Source organism: Manihot esculenta, chromosome 2 (assembly GCF_001659605.2).
Source record: "Manihot esculenta cultivar AM560-2 chromosome 2, M.esculenta_v8, whole genome shotgun sequence".
Classification (NCBI taxonomy): domain Eukaryota; kingdom Viridiplantae; phylum Streptophyta; class Magnoliopsida; order Malpighiales; family Euphorbiaceae; genus Manihot; species Manihot esculenta.
This window is the reverse complement of record NC_035162.2, coordinates 37,512,203-37,532,664: the sequence shown is the minus strand read 5'-3', so window position 1 is coordinate 37,532,664 and position 20,462 is coordinate 37,512,203. Positions and strand designations below refer to the sequence as shown.

The 20,462-nt window shown below is 29.6% G+C and overlaps 1 protein-coding gene and 1 non-coding gene across 2 annotated transcripts; both read left to right on the top strand.

Moving 5' to 3' along the window:
- Positions 1–3,302: 3,302 nt before the first annotated feature.
- On the top strand, positions 3,303–11,597 carry LOC110609506. The gene is made up of 5 exons (XM_021749104.2): positions 3,303–3,510; positions 4,827–4,923; positions 5,014–5,094; positions 9,109–10,925; positions 11,025–11,597. The coding sequence occupies exons 4-5, from the start codon at positions 9,212–9,214 to the stop codon at positions 11,381–11,383; spliced, it is 2,073 nt and encodes a 690-aa protein (XP_021604796.1). The 5' UTR covers positions 3,303–3,510; positions 4,827–4,923; positions 5,014–5,094; positions 9,109–9,211; the 3' UTR covers positions 11,384–11,597.
- A 5,133-nt stretch (positions 11,598–16,730) lies between these two features.
- TRNAS-AGA lies at positions 16,731–16,812 on the top strand. Its single transcript has one exon. It is a non-coding gene; the product is annotated as a tRNA-Ser (tRNA).
- Positions 16,813–20,462: the final 3,650 nt, after the last annotated feature.

Below are 20,462 nucleotides of genomic sequence, written 5' to 3'. Positions count from 1 at the left end.
TATATAAGGAAATCATAATCTTCATAATCAGATATATTATTTTATGAATAGCCAATTCGATTATTTATTCAGTATCCATATTGACTTATGCATTAGAGAGATTGTCAAGCCAATTAATCCGGTATTTTCTCTTATTTTACAGGTCCATAAAAAAAATATGATACTTACAATATTAATAATTTCAATACATGGATTATTAATTCTTTTTATAGGATAATAGATTTTGAATTCAAATGACAAATTATATATTCAATTAAAAGTTTTTATATATTAATAAATTTACAAATTTTAATATTGTCTCGACTCACTTCTTATGTATATAGTATAAATATATTATAAAAAATAAAAAAATTAGGGACATTTAAGTAAAATAAAATTTAATTAAAAATAATTGATATTTTTATGTAATTCTTAAAAAATGATATTCATTAATTAAATTTAACTTTTCATTTTAATTTATACTTCAAAATAGAAATTTATTATTTTAATAATCTGTTTAATATCTATCTAATACATCTGAACATATTATTTAAATAATTCTTATTTTAAAATTAATCTAATTGTATTTAGATTAATTTAGATACTTTCTTTAAATTTTCTTAACATATTCTAAAATTAATTTAAATAATAAAATTATTATCTAATTTATATCATTACTTAAAAATTTTAATCTTATTATGCTTTTACATATCCTTCAAATTTTTTTAACTAACTAGAAAATTAATTTAAATAATAAAATTATCATTTATTTTAAAAATTAAATTTTAAATAATAAAATTATCATTTATTTTAAAAATTAAATTTTAAATAATAAAATTATCAACTATTTAAATAGTTAAATACTATTATAAATAATTTAAAAGCATAAAGCAATATAAAATACCCTGTATTATTTTATTAATTTAACTCAATATAATAAATGAATCATATCATTCAATTTATTAAAAGATGGTAGTATAATATTAAATAATTTTACTAATGATAATTAAATATTAAAATGAATCGCATTCACAAATTTGGTTTGGTGGTAAGTGCATCTGAATAAACTTATATTTTACTCTTTCAATTTCCATTTAAAAAAATATATATTGAAATGGATCATTAATAAATATAATTTAATATTAAATAATTGAAATAAGTATTATCAATAAATTCATATTAAATTTAAAATAAAAATAATAAAATCATATCTATTAGTAGAATAAAATTTAAATTTAAATTTAAATAAAAAATTTATTTAACCAACCAAATTAAAAAATTTTAAAAAAATAATAAATTATTATGTTATTTTTCAATTAATCAAAATTAAAAGAAAAAACATGTCATTATCTAATCTAACTAAGGGTATTTTAGATATTCTTAATATTCACCTCTTTCCATTTTTATAAGTAGTATAAATATTATAGATTAATAAAATTTAAAATGTGAAATAAAATATAAAACTTTATAAATTCAAATATATAGTATTTCATTTTATTTAATATAATTGATATAAAAAAATATTTCATGTATAAATAATAATATGTCCATAATTTGCAATGACATTACGTATAAGCATTTAATATATTAGGATTATATGATAATTTGTATGATATAAATTCATTTATAATAAATATTTATTACATGTAATATATTTATTATTATTATTATAAATATAAAATTATATTTATTCTCAATATAAAATTTATATTTAAAAATGATATATTCATTAGAGATAAATATAAAAAATATAATGTGATTTTATTATTTTATTGTGTGATAATTATAAATGCTATTAAAAAATGCTGATGTAAAAATTATAATATAATTATTATTTTAATATAAATTAAATTATAATTTTTTAAATGAAAAATCAATAAAATTATAAAATACCCTTCATGTTTATTTCTTTAAAAATATTAATTAACAATTATATTTTACTTACTTATCATATTTAGGATAGCAGCAAGTCGGATATTTTCAGTACCCAATTCGATCGAATCTAAATAGAATTGATTTGGATAATTATAATCGGATTTGAAACAGATTTAAATTTAAAAAATAATACTCGTTATCGATTTGGATCGGGCTCGAATTTTATGTATAGGTATTCACTGCCCAAATCTATTTATATAAATAATTAATTTAATATAAAAATTATATTTTATAATAATATTTATAAATATTTTTATATATTTTTATTTTAAAATTAAATTTTAAATATTTTTAGAAATATTAATTTTTTTTAAATGATAGATATTAATGACAAATATTTTTTATATAAATTATTAATTAAAATATATAAAATTAAATGAAATTTATCCGGATAATAATAATTAAATTTGAGTTGAATTTGGATAATTTAAATTAATTTTTAATTAGATCGAGATTTAAATTTGAGTTTGAATTATGTTCCTAATTATATTAATATTTTTGAAGGATGTCTAAAAACTTTTTGTTATTTGTTAAATATACACCAAAATTATTATTTTAATATAAATTGATTATATATTCTAAAATAAAAATAAATTAAACCATTCGATTTGTATTTTTCATTATTTATTAATAAAAAATTTTAAAAATTGTCATAATTTATCATTAATGTTTCAAATTCAATTTAATTTTTTTTAGATGCATGGGTGGGAACTCAAAGAACAAAATTAAGCAATATTAACAATATTGGGCTAGCTAAATCTCGTTGATCCCATTTAAGCACCTGCAGCACATGACTCTTGTTGAAGACCCATGGAAGTCCATACAACCTTATTAGCTAGACAATCCACAGCTTTATATGCTTCTTTGTAAAAGGGACAAATTTGAACTTTCCAATCTAGTTGTATAAGAGAGTGAAGATTATCTAGTTTGAAAAGAGAGCTTGATTGGAAATCAAGCAATGAAATAGAAGTTAAGGAATCAAGTTCAATAACTAGCTTACGAAACCCGTATTCTAAGCAATTAAGAGACCATGCAACAATGCTCTAATTTGCTTCCACAGATATACAAATTCCAAGTCCAAGCATAAAACCTCCTAGCCACAAACCATTATGATCACAAAGGATCCTGCCTTTCCCAACACAACCTGGATTTCCTATACATGCTTTATTTGTATTTAACTATCAAGCTATATAGGATAAAATAATGATGCGGCAAACTCGGGCAATTCATAATAAAAGTAATATATAATATTAATTTAATTTAATTCTACTAATTATAATTATCTAATATTTAAAAGTATTAAATATAAAGGTCAATTAATATAAGCATTTTAGATTTTTGTTTTTCATTTATTCCATAAACATAAAAAAATTTTGAAAAAAAAAAAAAAAAGAGTCATGGCTAAACAATTTTTACAATTCCAGAAATCCCAAACCCCTAAAGCCAAGATTCTCTCTCCTTTTCTCCATTGGCCTCTGAAATATTACAATTATTATTGTTTCCTTAATCAATTCAAATTTCAGTTCTTCAGTTCTCTGATTTCAATTCATGGACTCGCCTTCCTCGGAGAACCACCCTCCAATCACTATTGGCTCGGTAAACCTTACTCTTCTCGTGGTTTTTTCATCGACCAGATTTGTTATTTGTTTATTATTTGTTGTTTTCCTTTTGAATGAAAATGTTCTTTAATTCTTATCACATTCATGCTTGAGGCATAGGGTTTGGTTTTTATTACCTCAAACCCTGTAATTTGGTTTCATTCTTTGTTGTGAACAAAGAATCAAGGACACAGATTCTCAGAAAAGAGATCAAATCTCTCTCTCAAGTTTGATTAGTTTCCAGAATATTCTCACATGAATGACTAGAGCCCTATTTATAGCTGAAGACTAACATTGGTTACAACTTCAAGCCCAAGTAACTAATAGATCACACTACAGCAACTTGGAGCTCACTTTGCATGTTACCATTAGGTCACCGTTTATTACTTTGGATTACAACAATCTTCCTTTTCAGGGTTTAGGATTTTGGGGTCTATTAGCTTTGCTTTTTCTTATAGGAGACCTCTGTCACAGGAAGAAAAAGGGTCTGAATTTTATAAAATGCTTGTGGGAAAATGCCCTTTTTTGTTAAGCAACTAACCATGAGGCACAGCAAACAAAACATTTGTTCTTCATTATCCCTTTCCATTTTGAGTAGCTTTTAGGAGTGTTGCTTTAATCATTCTGCCTCCAGTCCAGAAGGCTTACTTTTGGAAGGGTTCCCTTTCCATTTCAAGTCCTCTGCGAATTTGGGTTATTGTTTATCTCAGTTTCTGTTATAAATTTATGCAACTTCTCTCAATTCTGCTCAATTTGAGGTTTTTAATTGATTTTAGTTTTTAATTTGAAGAGTTCCTTTTGATTTTTTTTTTTCAAAATTGTTTATGTTATAAAAAATTGCATGCAAATAGATATGCTAGAGTTTGATTAGGCTGTGAAAGTTGATGTCTTTTGTTCTCTGTTTTTCTAATTTGTTAGAAAAGAAATTTCTTTCTCATGTTTCATGGAATTTTGTTCAGTGATCTGGTGTGGCTTTTAACACTTCATTTCAAACCCTTCTCCTTTTATACATGGATAAGAATTATATATGAGAGAGAGAAGGGGGGGGGGAGGGGGAGAGTGAGACAGCCGAAAGGAATGCAAAAATAAAAGGAAAAATATATTTTCAGGTTTTTTCATTGTTAGCTTAAAGTGAGGCTTTTGTATTTTCCTGTCTTATTATTCTTAGTTGCATGAGATATAATGTGTTAGTTGCTGGGTTTCAAACGGTTCTTTTCTACTTCGACCTATTATAGTTCTTGAGAATTTAATCACATAAGCTTTTCTTTTATCATAAAATTTCAAGTATTTGAATTTTTTATTGAAATTTTGCAGAATCAGTTACTTAACAACTAATGGTAATACAAATGACTCAGAGATTCTGCTGCCTTCATGGTTCACAATGGAAGTGCTAATATTTGGTTTGGCTGAAGTAAGGGAGGATTTTCTTTTTGGGTAGTGCATGTGCATCTTGATTTTCAACATGATTGAGATTACTCAGTTTATTGTTGTATGGATGTAGATGATGAGGTGGGTTTTTTCTTCGTCTAGCGCTGCACAACGCTTATTGGAGAAGCATAGTCTGTGAAGTGCTACATTTGAAGTGAGGGCTCTTCTTTTTAGATGTTTGTCTAATTTTCTAATTCTATTGTGTGTGAGTTTGTGGGTTTTGCTAACAAGTGCTTGAAAGCAAATATTACTGGGACTAAATCCCTTAGTGTATATCACGTTGAGTAATTCTAGATAAAGCACAAACACATTACACACAAATGTATTCAAGAAGTTAAGAGGTGGAGAAAAAGAGAAGCTTAAGAACAAAAGTAAAAGAAAAAAAGACGCTAGCTTTTTGCATGCTCTGGAGATTTTATACAAACCTTTTAATTTGGCAATTAATTTCAAGACTTAGTTGCAATCATATCCAAGTAGCCAAAATTATTCAAAATGAAGTTGAAAATAACATTTTATTATGAATTTATATAAAAATAATTTGATTATATAGTAGGAATGGATTTGCAACTACTAATTTGACTATTTTTTTATTCAATACGTGATAAAATAGTTTTTTAAATTAGTTTTTTAAATTGATTGGACAAGATTGCAACTACCTTTTAAACTTGGGGAAAAACTGCAACCAACTGTTAAATTTTCGACAAAATTGCAAAAGCATGCAGAAAATTAGAATTATTTGATCATTGCGCTAATAACCATAAAAGTTTAGCTCTTTTTATGAATCTATTGACAAAAAGGAACCACCTTGATTGAATTCATAACTCTACAACAGTGATGGTAGTAGGTTGTGTCAAAAGTATTGGTGGTGTACTTTCAATAGCAATAATCATGGTGGGATTATAGTTTAGTATAGGATTGTTATTAGGATTCAGGGACACTCAATTAAGCAAGCAAATCATGAGGTAATTTTCCAACTTTAAAATGGTAATGAAACCAATTAAATTTGATAATCAAAACCATGGTGATATAGAATCATGAAAGAATATTAGAGAACACAACAATAGAACATTGCTCTCTAAGTGATTTAAGTCTCAATTATTAGAGTACATAACTAATGTCTAGAACTAGTACTACTGGTATAGGAAATAAAGACTCTATCCTAATAACTAGGAGTGTGCATGATTCTTAGGGTCTCAAATCAAACCAAAGAATTATACCAAAGGTTTGGTTCTAGTTTTTCACTCAGAATCGAACCGAACTTGAGTTGGATTTATACCATACTAGAACTAATCTAAGAACCGAGTTTATAAACATATTTTCCTATGATTTTTTAAGTATATGACATGCTTACTATATAATTTTATGTATATTTGTATGCATTAAGATTATAATCTATGGATATTATAATTATTATTTATGTTGAATCCCACATTGGTTGTGGAAAGGGGTAATGTGCCCTTTATATGGGCCATAGGCACTCCTCCCTCTTGAGCTAGTTTTTGGGGTGAGTTAAGCCTAACCCAAATTTAACATTGTATCAGAGCCTCTCATCTGATGTTGGGCCTCCTATAAATATGTCAAGCACCAGTAAAATTATGAGCGTGAGGGAGTGTGTTGAATCCCACATCGGTTGTGGAAAGGGGTAATGTGCCCCTTATATGGGCCATAGGCACTCCTCCCTCTTGAGCTGGGAGCTATCTTTTGGGGTGAGTTAAGCCTGACCCAAATTTAACAATTTATATTATAAATTTTATGGACAATATATAAACTATCATTATCATTTATCAATGCAGTGTGAAGCTCACAAAGATAACACATACTCGTACATTACTACATGGGAGTGGAAATTGAGAGAAACTCTCTATTGAGATTTTATTTGATGAGATACTAAAATTCTGAACCAAAATTACATAGGTTTAAGGCCTATTTATAGAGTATTAATCTCCTTATCTTAGTAGGAATACAAACTACTATTTAGAATCTTCATCTAAACTAAATAGGAAAACTAAATTTTAATTAAAACAAGAAACATAAATGACTAATCCTAATTGAATAAGGAAACATAAAACAATGTAATTTGGAAGCTAAAAGCTCTCCTAAAACAGGTAGAAACTCTTATAGAATAGGTTGGATCATGTTAAGATTGTTAGGGACCCACTTGGAGAGGTGCTTAATATGTTTTCTAGCTGTTTGACTTTGACTCGAGTTCCGTAGTGGACCAAAGGGAAACACGCCCTAGGGCGTGTATGGCTTCCTGGAGCACACCCTAGGTGTGTTGCACGCAGGATTGGGGCTACTTGAAGCTGCCCACCTTGGGCATGTGATGTGAGCACATCAGCATGTCTTGGAATGTTTTCTAGTCTACTTGGACAGTTCATGCCTGCATGTGGAGGGCTATTCTGCTGCTGATTTACACACTTTTAGTCCTTCCTTCCTTGAGTTGTCTTATTTTAGTTCTAGAGTGCTCCACATCATACTCCCCCACTCGAACAAAAAAAAAAAACTCGTCCCGAGTTAAGAATGCTTGCCATGACCCAAAATATTGTGCCGACAACTCCCATATCATCCTCCCCTATTTGGAATAAATCCTCCTTGAATTCGGAAGTGAAAGAGAATGAGAATTTTCACTGGAGAAGCATACCACATTGCTTTCTTTGGTAAGATGGTCCATTTAAAATTGAGCAAGTTGAATTTGAAAAAGCTCAATACCTTCCTTTGCCTTCTTAGGAGCACCTAAACAAATAAAATCAATATAAACAATATAAACCATAGATTTAATAAATCTTAAGTCTCCATCATCTCCATGGATTGAGTTTCTTCTTTCCTCATAACACTTTCTTCAAACTCTTCATCATCCACATAGCAAAAGGAAACATGATCAAAGCTTCTAGTTCTGATTTTTCAACGTTGGTCTCCTTAATTTTAAATTGAACTTTGGCTTCAACTTCAAGTTGCTCTTCTATTTTTCCTTTTCAGTTGATAGATGTTTGGGTTGGATGTTCTTGCAATCATCTACTAGTCTAAGGATGTACTTGTGTTTTAGTTGAAAAGACACCCATTCACTTCAAAAGTTTTATTTACTTATTGGCAACACTGTTTATGTTAAAACAAAAGTTCCTCATAATCCAGAGGAAAAATTCTTGTCCCAACAAATCTTTTATTGTACTATATGCACATTAGCCCTCTTTCTTCTCTTACTCTTCTATGTTGCAATTGCTCCCACAATGCAGAAGCACCACCCTTTACACCACCCTTTAGTTGACATGCCACCAATTTTACTCATTTTTCTGATGCTATATGCACACAGTTGAAGAATTCATCCACTTGGACTCTAATCTAAGAATTCTTCTATGTTGAGCTCCCTATAGAAACAAGGAATATCAACTTTCCTTTGATAATCCTCATTGTAGACAAAGTATCTATGAACAGGATTTGCTAATCAATAAGGTCACTAGGGTGGCACAATCCCTTGGTCTTCTATTATCAATCAACCCAATTCCTATTTCTATCAATTGCAAAAGCACTAAGAGGAACCTCAATTTCTTTGAAGCGTCTCTTAATACGTTTGAATTTGAGATCCACCCATTGCTCTCAACATCAGTTCAGTCGTCTCAATGTTTCATCCCTATGGTTTAGGGCTCTAGTTTCCCAATCATCGTAGCAAGAACCATTGTTATCACCTCCATCAAGGCTAGCCATCTCAATTGGAGTGATTTTCCCCACTTCGATATCATTTGACGCAGCTTGAAGCTTACAAAGTATAACACACACACATGAGAGCAAAAAAGTGCCTTGTGATTTTGCCCCATTTTTCAAGTCATAGTCTAAGTTTAACTTTATGACAGAAATGCTTGTGGAACCTTTTCTAAACTTCAGTTTCAGCTTTAATATATATATATATATATATATATATATTGTTACATCAAATGTTCTTCTGTAACAAAATGAAGTAATGGGAGTTTACTTGAATATTATGCTACCAAACATAGATTTGTCATTTTCTCTCTTCAAAATCTTTACTTTTTGTTTAAAATGAACTTTCATTTGATTTCCTGAACACTATTTTAAACAAAAAGGACCGATATGATTCATTAGATTAGTGTTATGTGCTTCAAAAGTTTCTTCTCTGATTGTTGTATATAACGATGCAATTTGTATGAAACTGCAGCCAAAGCTTGCTGAAAGCACTCAACTTGGACATTGGCATGCTGTGGTCTTTTGGCTAAGCATTTGCAACTATGGCATTTCTTGTTTCTTTCAAATGTTGAATAATGGCTACTAGCGAGTCCATCAATATTTATGATTTTGGTACTGCTCTTGACAAAAAAAAGATTAGAGTTCAATGCAGCTATTGTGCTAAAGTGGTCAGGGGCTTCTTCCGTCTCAAGTGCCATTTAGGAGGTGTACAGAAAAATGTAGTCCCTTGTGAGAAAGTTCCTGAAAATGTTAAGGAATCATTTTTCTACATGTTAGAAGAAAGGAAAAGAGATGATCTTTCTAAGGAAGTTGGAAAACTATGTCAGCCAGGTATGCCAGGGAAGAGAAATTGGTGCCCTACCCCAAATGGTGTCAAGCAATTTAAGTGTGAACCCAGTCAAACTGCTGGTTATGGAAACAAAAAGCAGCTAGAGATGGATTATGCAGTAGAAGATAACGTGGCAGAACATATTCCAGTTCCTAACAGAAGATTAAATTCAAAAACAGCCATAAATGGCGATGCATCAGCATGGCAAGCCGAAAAAAACATTGGCAGATTTTTCTATGAAACTGGTATTGATTTTAGTGCTGCCAATTCTCCTAGCTTCAAAAGAATGCTAAATGCAACTCTTGGTAATGATCAGGTTAAGATCCCTACTCTTCAGGAATTGAAAGGGTGGATTCTTTGGGATGAAAAGAAAGAGATGCAAGAATATGTGAAGAGGATTAGACATTCATGGGCAAGTACTGGATGCAGTATTTTGTTGGATGGATGGGTTAATGAAAAGGATCAATACCTGGTTAGTTTTGTGGTAGAATGCCCTGAGGGTCCAATTTATCTTCATTCAGCTGATGTTTCAGCTATCATCAATAATGCAGGTGCATTGCAATTATTACTAGATAGAGTTCTCAAGGAGGTTGGGATTGACAATGTAGTTCAAATTGTGGCATGTTCAACAACAGGGTGGGTGGGAACTGTGGGAAAGAAGTTTAAGGAAAAGCATGGGACAGTGTTTTGGAGTGTTAGCGCATCTCACTGCATGGAGCTCATTCTAGAGAAGATAGGGACACTAGATGGCATCAGAGGGATAGTAGACAAGGCCAAGATCATTACAAAGTTCATTTACAGACATGGGGAGATTTTGAAGCTTATGAGAAATCATACACGTAGCTATGACTTAATAAAGCCGTCCAAGATGAAATTTGCTGTGCCTTTCTTGACCTTAGAGAATATTATGTCAGAAAAGGAGAACTTGAAGAGCATGTTTATGTCATCAGAGTGGAGGAACTCAGTCTGGGCTTCCACTCCAGATGGAATGACAGTGGCTCATTTGATAGAGGATCTTTCTTTCTGGACAGGGGCTGAGACGACATTGAAGGCAACCGTACCACTTCTCCGTGTTCTCTGTCTTGTTGCTGAGGCTGATAAACCACAAGTGGCTTACATATATGAAACCATGGATCAAGCGAAAGAGACAATTAGTGAAGAATTCAAAAACAAGAAATCACAATATACTCCTTTCTGGAAAATAATTGACGAGATCTGGGATACCCATCTCCATAGTCCTCTACATGCTGCAGGATATTATTTAAATCCAAGCCTATTTTATTCAACTGATTTCTACTGTGATCTTGAGGTTGCTGTTGACCTGTTGTATTGTATTGTTTGGATGGTTCCCAATCACCACATACAAGATCTAATATCTGTGCAACTTGAGGAGTATAGACATGCTCGAGGTGCTTTCAAAGAGGGGAGAGCTGTCGACAAAAGAACCACTATTCCTCCAGGTAAGGCTATTCTTGCTGTTGTTTGAATACTTTTTATTGTTTCCTTTGATAATTGAAGACCAAAACCATAAACTACACGCCCTGTAAATGTGAATGTAGCTCAATGGTGGTCTGTCTATGGGAAACAACATCCTGAGCTGCAAAAATTTGCTATAAGAGTCCTGAGCCAGACATGTGATGGTGCTCTGAGATATGGGCTGAAGAGGAGTTTGGCTGAGAAGCTTCTCATGAAGGGGCGTAACCCTGTTGAGCAACAACGATTGAATGACTTGGCATATGTTCACTATAACATGCACTTGCAGAACAGAAAACAAGGTCTTAAAAGTGGCGTCGTGGCTGAGGAGATCGATCCAATGGATGATTGGGTTGTAGACAGAGCTCTGGAGTCTGCACCCAGAAATGGTGGCTCAGAATGGACGGAGGCAGACTGCTTTGAAGCCACTGAAAATGTGGAATAACCTCATGAGACTGAAGCAAAGGAGGGTCCTAGCTAAGGTATGTAAAATGGAAGCTGTAGTTTAAAACTAAAAGGTTAAAAAGAAAATGGAGAACACCATGAAATCCTTTTGTAACTAGAGTTTCTTACACTATGTATGGGAGGAGGTAGAGTAAACTAAACTAAGGTATTGTAAAGTATGATTTTATAAGGTAAGGTTTTTCATGGTTTTTAAATCTTGATAATTTCTTATTGTTTGCGAAGAATAAAAGGTTTTTTGAGGTATTTGGAAGTTTTCGAGAGAAAACCTTCTCAATTCATCAAATTGATCAAATTGGTGGATTGAAATTGAGGGATTTTGGAGGTTTTAAAGAACCTCCTAAAACCTTATTTTAAAGAAATCCACACTCTACAATTGCAAAAATAAGGTTTTATTTTTGGAGGTATTGGAGGATACCATAGTGTGGACATTAACTCCTTCAGGCTGCTATACGATTGCAAGTGCTTGGGAAGCCATTAGACATACAGGCAGGAAAGTGCAATGGAGCAAACTAGTGTGGGGTAGGTAGGTGGTGCCAAGACACAGTTTCACTGTGTGGCTTGCTTGTATGGATAGATTGGCTGTTAAAACTAGCTTTGATTAAATGGAGAATAGTTGAAAATTCAATATGCCCATTGTGTCGACAGCAAGGTGAAAACAGTTGAGCACCTATTTTTCAAAGTGCCCTTTTACCAGCAGGTTTTGGAGCATTATCTTACAGAAATGTGTCATTAATAGAGCTGGCCTATCATGGAGAAGAGATGTAAGCTGGTTCACAAGAAATGCAACAGGTAAGAGTGGATTGTCCACATGTAGAAGAGTGGCGTGCAATGCTACAATCTACCATCTATAAATGGAAAGGAATAGGGTGGTGTTTAAACGGGATGCTTCTGATGTTAATAGGGTGGTAAGTAAGGTTGTCTCTTGTATAAAATTGAGATTACAAAGTGCATTTAATTCTATCATTGGTCCAAGTGGAATTGTAATTAAAAGTTGGATTTGGGTGTTGATGAGTGCTGATGTTCTTTGCTGCAGGATTGCTGTTGTTACCAGTTAGGTTGTTTTTTAAGTGTTTCTACATCTTGGTTGAGAGGATGAGGTGCTTATTGATTTGGTGAAGATAGTGGCTGTTGAGTTGTTATGCAATATGATTTTTGTTCATGTAAGCTGGGGTTTCTTGTTTTGTTGCTGAGTTCCTGTTTTTTGTTGAGATGTTTATGTTGATTGTCACCTACTAGCAATATGAGTTGTTTTTTGCTGCTTGCTGTCAACTGATGCGAGGAATGAAGAGAGTGGTTTTGCTTGCTGTTAGAGATGCGGGTTGTGTTGATATACCGTGGGTTTGATCTTTTGTGTTTGAGTTTCTGTGGTTTTACTTCGTATACTCTTTTAGTGTACAGTGTTTTCAGTTTTGGCAATCAAATCTCTTTATTGACAAGAGAGAAAAAAAAAAAAAAAAAAAAAACGCACTCCCTCTCCAAACAAATCTCTCTGCATGTTTAAATTACCATAGTTTCTTTGCTGCTGCCATGCCATATGACCGAGTATAAGGTTTCATTTCGGTTCAGGAACTTCCTGAAACTGATCGACGGTGAAATTCTGAATTTAACCGGTCTGGTGTAGTTCTGAATTTAACTGGTCTGATTTCGATTTGGATCTTAGCCATGGTAGCCATGCCAAATTGGGGGCACCGACAATTTGAGAAATTAAAATTTGGAGCATAGGCTTTTTCTCCATTTATATTTCTTCTTATACAAGAAAAAAATGTAAATCCCCTTTTTCTTATCTTTTTCAAAAAAATTAATAGACTTTTTATTTTAATTCTAAAATTTTACTTATAAAAAATATATTTTATATTATTGATGTTTTCAAAATGTCTATTGATAATGAAAAAAATTAAATTTCCATTTTATTTAAAAAAACGTGGTTGAACTGAAAAAAATATTTTTTTTCTTTATTTTATTACTTTGTTTAAATTAAAAATAGAAGATATAATAATAAAATTTATTTTTATTGTAATAAGATTGAAATGAAAAGTAAAAGATGCTATAATAAAATTTTATAGTTTTAGGAAAAATTTTAAAAAAATCAAATTAAACTGTATGATTTTTTTTAGAATGCGTTCAGCAACACTGTATGATTTTTTTTTATTAAAAATAACTTTTAAATTTTTGTTATTTTCTTTCTAAAATTTGATTTCTAAAAACTATTTGGATAAAAAATAGATTTAAAATTTTTTATATAAAAATAAGTAATAAATTTTGTTTTTTTAAAATATAATATTTAATAAAAAATGAGAATACAAATAATTTTATCAATGATTGTGTATAAAAATAAATAATAAATTATTTTTACAAAAAAATTATTATTTGATTTTTGTAATATAAAAAACTTATTAATTAATTTTTTAATTTTAAAAAATATATTAAAATATACTTGCGATTTTAAAAAATTTATTAATTAATTTTTCTATTAATTTTAACTATTAAATATTTAAAATATTTAAAATATTTTCGATATAAATAAATTAATTAATAGATATTTTTATAAAATTGTTGATATAGCATGATAAGTAAAGAGTGAAAGGAAATTATAAAAGCAATTGAGAAAGAAGAGAAATATCTACACAACAGGGTGACAATCACTATTCTCACCTAGAGATAATAAGATTCAACAAGGATATATATCCAAACCTGAAAAGAGGAAAGAAAAAAAAAAAAAAAAAGAAATGATTGATATTCTATTCATTCAAATATTTTAATACTAGATAATTTTAAATTTTTAAAAAAATATATAAATTTTTATAAAAAATATTTTGAAAAGAAAGTCGTTAATGTATTAAATTTGAAGACTATTTATTAAGTTTGAACTAATATTTATAATAAATAGAAGAAATGAAAAGTATTTTTTTTTTACTAACAAATTATAATAAATAGAAGAAATGAAAAGTATTTATTTTTCAATTTATTTCTTATTTTTTAATTAATAACTATTTTTTAAAAAGTTAATTTAATTTGATGTTGAATATTAATATTTAATGTATTTATAATTAATATTAAGAAATTTATTATATTATTTTTTAATTTTTTTTAAAAAATCTTAATTTATATTTTTTAGTAGTAAAATTCAGATTTTAAATATTATAAAATATTAATAATGATTTTTTAATTAATATAATAAAAATAATTGTTATTTATAAGAATAAATATTTATATTTAATTTAAAAATAATAAGAATAATGAATAAAATAAATTAATTATATTATAAATAAAAATACATGCCAAACAAGAACTTTAAACGGATATTTCAGCTGGTTAATCCCATTTCTCTACGGATATACTAATTCATTATATTTTAAAATCCCATCAAACATCTACTTTTCTTCATTACTAAATTATTCATTTATTTAATTCAAAATTAAATTAAAAGTGAAATATATTTAAATAAAATTATAATAAAAATGAATTAAAATAAAAATAGTTTAAATTTTTTACTCCTTCTAATAATAAATTAATTTAGACTAAACGCATCCAGAATTTATCAATATGAAAATACTCAGTATCAACTTCTTTCACTACGTTTATTTCATAAAAAATATTTTTACATTTTTAAAATTTTATTATTAAAATTTCTATATATTTTATTTTTTAAATTAAAATTAAATATTAAAAAATAAATTATTTTATTCAAAAATAGGTTACATGAGAAATATTTTTCAAAAGAAACAAACCTCGTAAATTATAAAATTATTATATTAAGTTTTTTTCTTCGATAATAACTTTCCATTTTAGATGATTGATTGTTATTCTTCCGAGTTCTGTTCGTTAATTGAAGTCTTTTAAAATGTAAAGAAAAAAATGGAGAAAAAAAAAAAGAAAAAAGAAAAGAGAACCTTAGCCTTTTTCCTTTAGATTCCTTAGATTCTTGTTTTCTAAATCTATGAATGGGCTGTTTTGTATCCCACTTACAAAATCTTAGAAATAAAAAGGGAAAAAGTCAATGGAATGAGAGGTGTGTGGACCATCCATTCAACCAGGAAAATAGATTTTGCTATTTCTGGACAAAGTATCAGCTGCGTAAATGAAAGAATTTGGGGTGGACGACAAGAATAAATTTAGTGGTCTGAAGGAGGTAACAATGCCACCAAAAGCACAAAGTTGAGAAGGAGAGACAAAATATAATAATATTAACAAGGAAAAATTATTTTTTAATCTCTACGGTATAACATAATTAACAGATTCGTCTATTTATTTTTAAAATTTAACACTTTTTTCTTTAAAATTTAATTCAGTTAAAATTTAAAATTTCTCTATTAGGTTAATAATTTTCACTTAGTTAAAATAAAGAGAATAAATATAATTTTAAAAATATTCTTATCAATAATAAAATGAAAAATTATTATTTAATATAGAAAAATTTACTATTTAGTCATTTAATTTTGAAAAATATATTAAAATATCTTTTATATTTTAAAAATTTACTAGTTTGTTTTTTTATTAATTTTATCACTAAATATTTTACTATTTAGTCCTTATAATTTAAAAAAATTTATTAATTAGTCTCTTAAATTATTAAAAGTTTACTAATTAATCTTTCCATATTATAGGTATTTTAAATTTTTTTTTAATAATATGTAATGATTAAAATTAACGAAAAGATTAACTAGTAGACTTTTTAAAATGTTAAAGACGTTTTAATGAATTTTTTTAAATGGCGAGTAGTGATCAACAGCGAACGAATTACATTATATCTCAAAAATTAAAAAATAATTTTTTTTTTATTAAAAAGTGAAGTTTTTATTTTTTATTTTCATTTTATCATGATCAAGAATCAGCTATCCTTAGAAATTTTTTGTTCATTTAATGGAAGGATCGATGAAAATTAACGTTTTGAGTTAATTCATCAATATTATTTAGTTAATGAGTTTAATAAATAAAAAATTTTATCAAAGAGTTATAAAAGTAAAATTTTCAAAATTTATTTGAAGTTTAAAAAGGTATTTTGTCAGTGAATTATTTGTTTTTTACTCTTGTATATTTTCCTTTTTCATCTTTAGTTTAATATATCAAATTCTTTGATTTTTTAAAATTTAATAGTTTTTCAATCAATTTATTTTAACATTAGTTAAAGAGATAAAATAATATAAATATTTAAAATTATAAAAATTAAATAATATAAATATTTATAATGATTAACAGTATTTGTAATAAAAAAATTTAATTTTATAAAATACAGTAGATTTGAATTGAGTAATTGTGAAAGGGATAAATGCTTTGATGAACTCAGAATTTAATATTGTATTTATTTGTAATTGAACCTCAAGCGCAAAGTGGACGTGCCGGAGTGGTTATCGGGCATGACTAGAAATCATGTGGGCTCTGCCCGCGCAGGTTCGAATCCTGCCGTTCACGATTTTTGTTTTTCCTCCCTTCTTTACTTTTAAATCTTTCATTTATCTCCTCCTTCCACTAAGATATCTCCATGATTATTTTTCACATAATTTTATTACTTATTTTGAGAAATAAATGATGATTATTTAAACAATAAATAGAGTTCATTTTAAAATAATTTTTTTAAAATAATTTTTTAAAAAACATAAATAGAGTTTTTAATTTAAGAAAATTATTTAAACAATATATATTTAATAAAATTCACGTAAATAATGCTAAAAATGAACAAGATTTTGCAGTCAATTAATAATTGCGGATAAAAAAGGTTATCAATTAATTACTTTTAATTGAAGTATAAATTTATTGAAGATTTTTATCAAATAAATGAATTCAGAAAAATATTTTGAAAACATATTTTGAAATTTTAATAATATATAACAATCGATATTTAAATTATGAAAAACTGCTTATGATTTATGAATTTTGTTGGACTAGATCTATTGTCAATTAATATGAGCCTATTATCGTTGATGTGATATGTCATATTAATGGATTAAGAATCCATTAGTATAATTAATAATAATAAATATATTATTATTATTAATATTAATTATTTATTATTATTATAAGATAATAATATTTAAAAGATCTGCAGTCTATCTGTAACTGTTACAGATAAAAGATCTCTTCGTTTTTTTTTTTAAAATGACTTATCTCATAGGTATATTAGTATATGCGATACTGTGACGGTTTGTTATGAATACAACTCTTTTTTTAAAAATAAGTGTGAAGAAAATAAAAAGACTGAGAAAAAACGAGTTATTATAAAACACCTTATTTGAATTGCGTGAGAAGAGGTTTTTTCATAATCGTTTTTCTGGGTTACAGATTGGGAACACATAGCTAATACATTCGTTCAGAGAGCTAGCACTCCAGTTGGAAATATTTATGTGGATACCATTGAGAGTGTTCGTTTCTGAAGCAGCACCATCAATCCGGAACAGTTTCTTTTCGTCAAGTCTAAAAGGTTAATCTTTTTATCCTTCCTTTTTAATTAAATGAAACACACGGATCTTGAAATGGGAAATGGAGTTTTTTTTTCTGCTGTATAATTTTGGATTACAGTGATCTCTGGATTTCCTTACAATAGCATTCACCCAAAGTAAACTATGAGCTATCACCACAAAACAGAGGCCACATGAAAATGATCTAACAAGTGGAAAATGCGGCCCCGTCTAAGGAAAGGAAGGCCCGGACACTTTAATACCTGGATTACTGTCATGACTCGCCCTTCCAGGATAGGTGAGTCTTGGCACAGAGTTACTATTATCAGCCATACTCCTATCTCGTCTGAGATCGCGGGATTACCAACTTATTAGCTGGTGATGTCCCTTATCGAGTAGTCGGTCACATCATCATCGGATTTTTAAGAAATATTATATTTATTTTTATCTTCTTACAATATAAAATGAGAGTAATCGCAGAGACAAAAGTATGCTATCTCTAATACTACTCAACTTCTAAGTAGTACATTACTTTCTCTCCATTATTTAGGATATTGACTTGAGTATCGGAATAGTTACCGTGGACACCCACCACCGCCTTACGCGCCTTACGTTTCTTCTCTTACAGGTCTAGCTAATCACAATATAGCTCTATCCTAATCACATCATTAATCTACTCTCAACGACATCATATAGCATATATTATTATCATGTGAATTCAAATTACAAAAAGCTAATTGTACACCAATAGATGCATATTGAATTTATTTACTAATGTAATTTATTCATTAAATTTTCCGTTGTTAAAAATTATTAGTGATAAATTGATTGGTGCTAAATATTGTTAGTGATAATTTAATATGTATTAGCTATAAATTTATTATTATTAAACTATTATTTTAAGAATAAATTGATATATATGTCACTAAATATATTTTCTTAGCTCACACAAAAATTCTTTTAGTTAATTATTTTTCTGTAATCTATTTAATAAATTAGATTAAAGAAATTTAATAATAATAAAGTATTACATTTTTTAGCTAATTAAAATAAAAGATAATTTTATAATTATCAAATGATTTTATGAATAGTTTTTTATTACTCCCACATCCTTTACATGTTTGTAATATAGAATATATATTTTGAAATTATAATTTTTAGAGAACTATATAATTAGTTTATTTGTGTAACGACCCGAAAATCGGACCGCTACTGTAATACCCGGCTAGACTCCGGTATCGGAATTCCTACCGTCCGGTGGAATCTCGGATGTCGGAGATCTCTAAAAGGGTAGAATCATGTTTTATGAAATGTTTTCATGTTTTAATGGTTTTAAGTGTGAAATTGAATGAGTTTTTACAAGAAAAGTCTTTGGAGGAAAACCCAGGTTCGGCCGCCGAAAGTCAAGTTCGGCCGCCGAACATGCATGCGTTTTGGAGGCACGTTAGGCCCCCGAAAGCATGAGTTAGGGAAGTTCATGTTCGGCCGCCGAAAGTCAAGTTCGGCCGCCGAACATTGCATGGATGCGGAGGCACATTCGGCCCCCGAACGTGGTCTGGCCAGCCACCTATAAAAGGGTCCCTTAGCCGAAAATGGGCGAGCTTTTTCTCCCCATTTCGGCCAAGGTGAGCATTCCGCCATCCTTCCCCAATCTTGAGTTTTCCTTCCTTTTTCCATGATCTTTACAAGTTTATAACTTTGGTTTTGAAGATCTTTGAGCTTAGAACGAGTTTTGGAGCTTGGAGACCAAAGGTTGGAACTTCTCCCATCTCCAAGTTTAGATCTCCTCAACCCTCGATCTTCAAGAGGTAAGAGCCGATCTTAAGCTCAATGTATGATTTAAACAAGTTTTATGAAGTTTTTAAGGGGTAGAATGCATGTTAGGGTATATGTTGAACCTATGGGTTTTTGATGACTTTTTGAACAATGTAGCTTGATTGTGTGTGATTGAAGTGTTGTAGATGGGGTATATGTATGTTTGAGGCCCCTAGGAACTTGTATGCATGTTGTAGATCAAGTTTATGCATGATTTATGGTTTTGGGAGGCAGGAGGTTCATTTGAACCAAGTTTCTGCCCGTTTGGCAGAAACCAGGTTCGGCAGCCGAAGGGAGTTTCGGCCGCCGAACCCCTTTTATGGAGGCAGCATTCGGCTGCCGAAGGTGCCCCCGAAAAGAGACTTTCGTCTCTGTCTGGCACTTTCGGCCGCCGAAGGTGCCGCCGAACCTACCTGAGTTTCGTCTCTGTCCAGGACTTTCGGCCGCCGAACCTGCCGCCGAAAGTGCCCTGTTCAGCCATTTCATGCATATCTCTATGTGATTATTTCATGATGTTTTAGGGGGTTTTTGGGGAATATTTTAGAGTTATGTTCAGGTATGTTTGGTCCCTCATTGGAGTCCACCTGTGTAGGTTCGGACCCGAGGAACCGAGGACCCCAGCAGTGAGTTCAGCTGCTTCGGTGTTGTCAGAGTCAGCCAGAGGTGAGTGGAACTAAACTTAATCTTTTAAATTAAATGTTTTATCATGTTTCATGCATCATGATTATGCAATAGGATGATTGCATTAGTTTTCACGAATATGCCGCATTGCATAAATTGTTGTTGATGTGGGTGAATGTTGGATGACCCAATTAGTCCAAGACAGGAAGACCAGGACCCCATGCTACGGCC

Coding starts and splice junctions, on each gene's coding strand:
- LOC110609506 (XM_021749104.2), top strand. CDS start 9,212: ATGGCTACTAGCGAGTCCATCAATATTTATGATTTTGGTACTGCTCTT. Junction 10,926..11,024: donor AAGAACCACTATTCCTCCAG/GTAAGGCTATTC, acceptor ATGTGAATGTAG/CTCAATGGTGGTCTGTCTAT.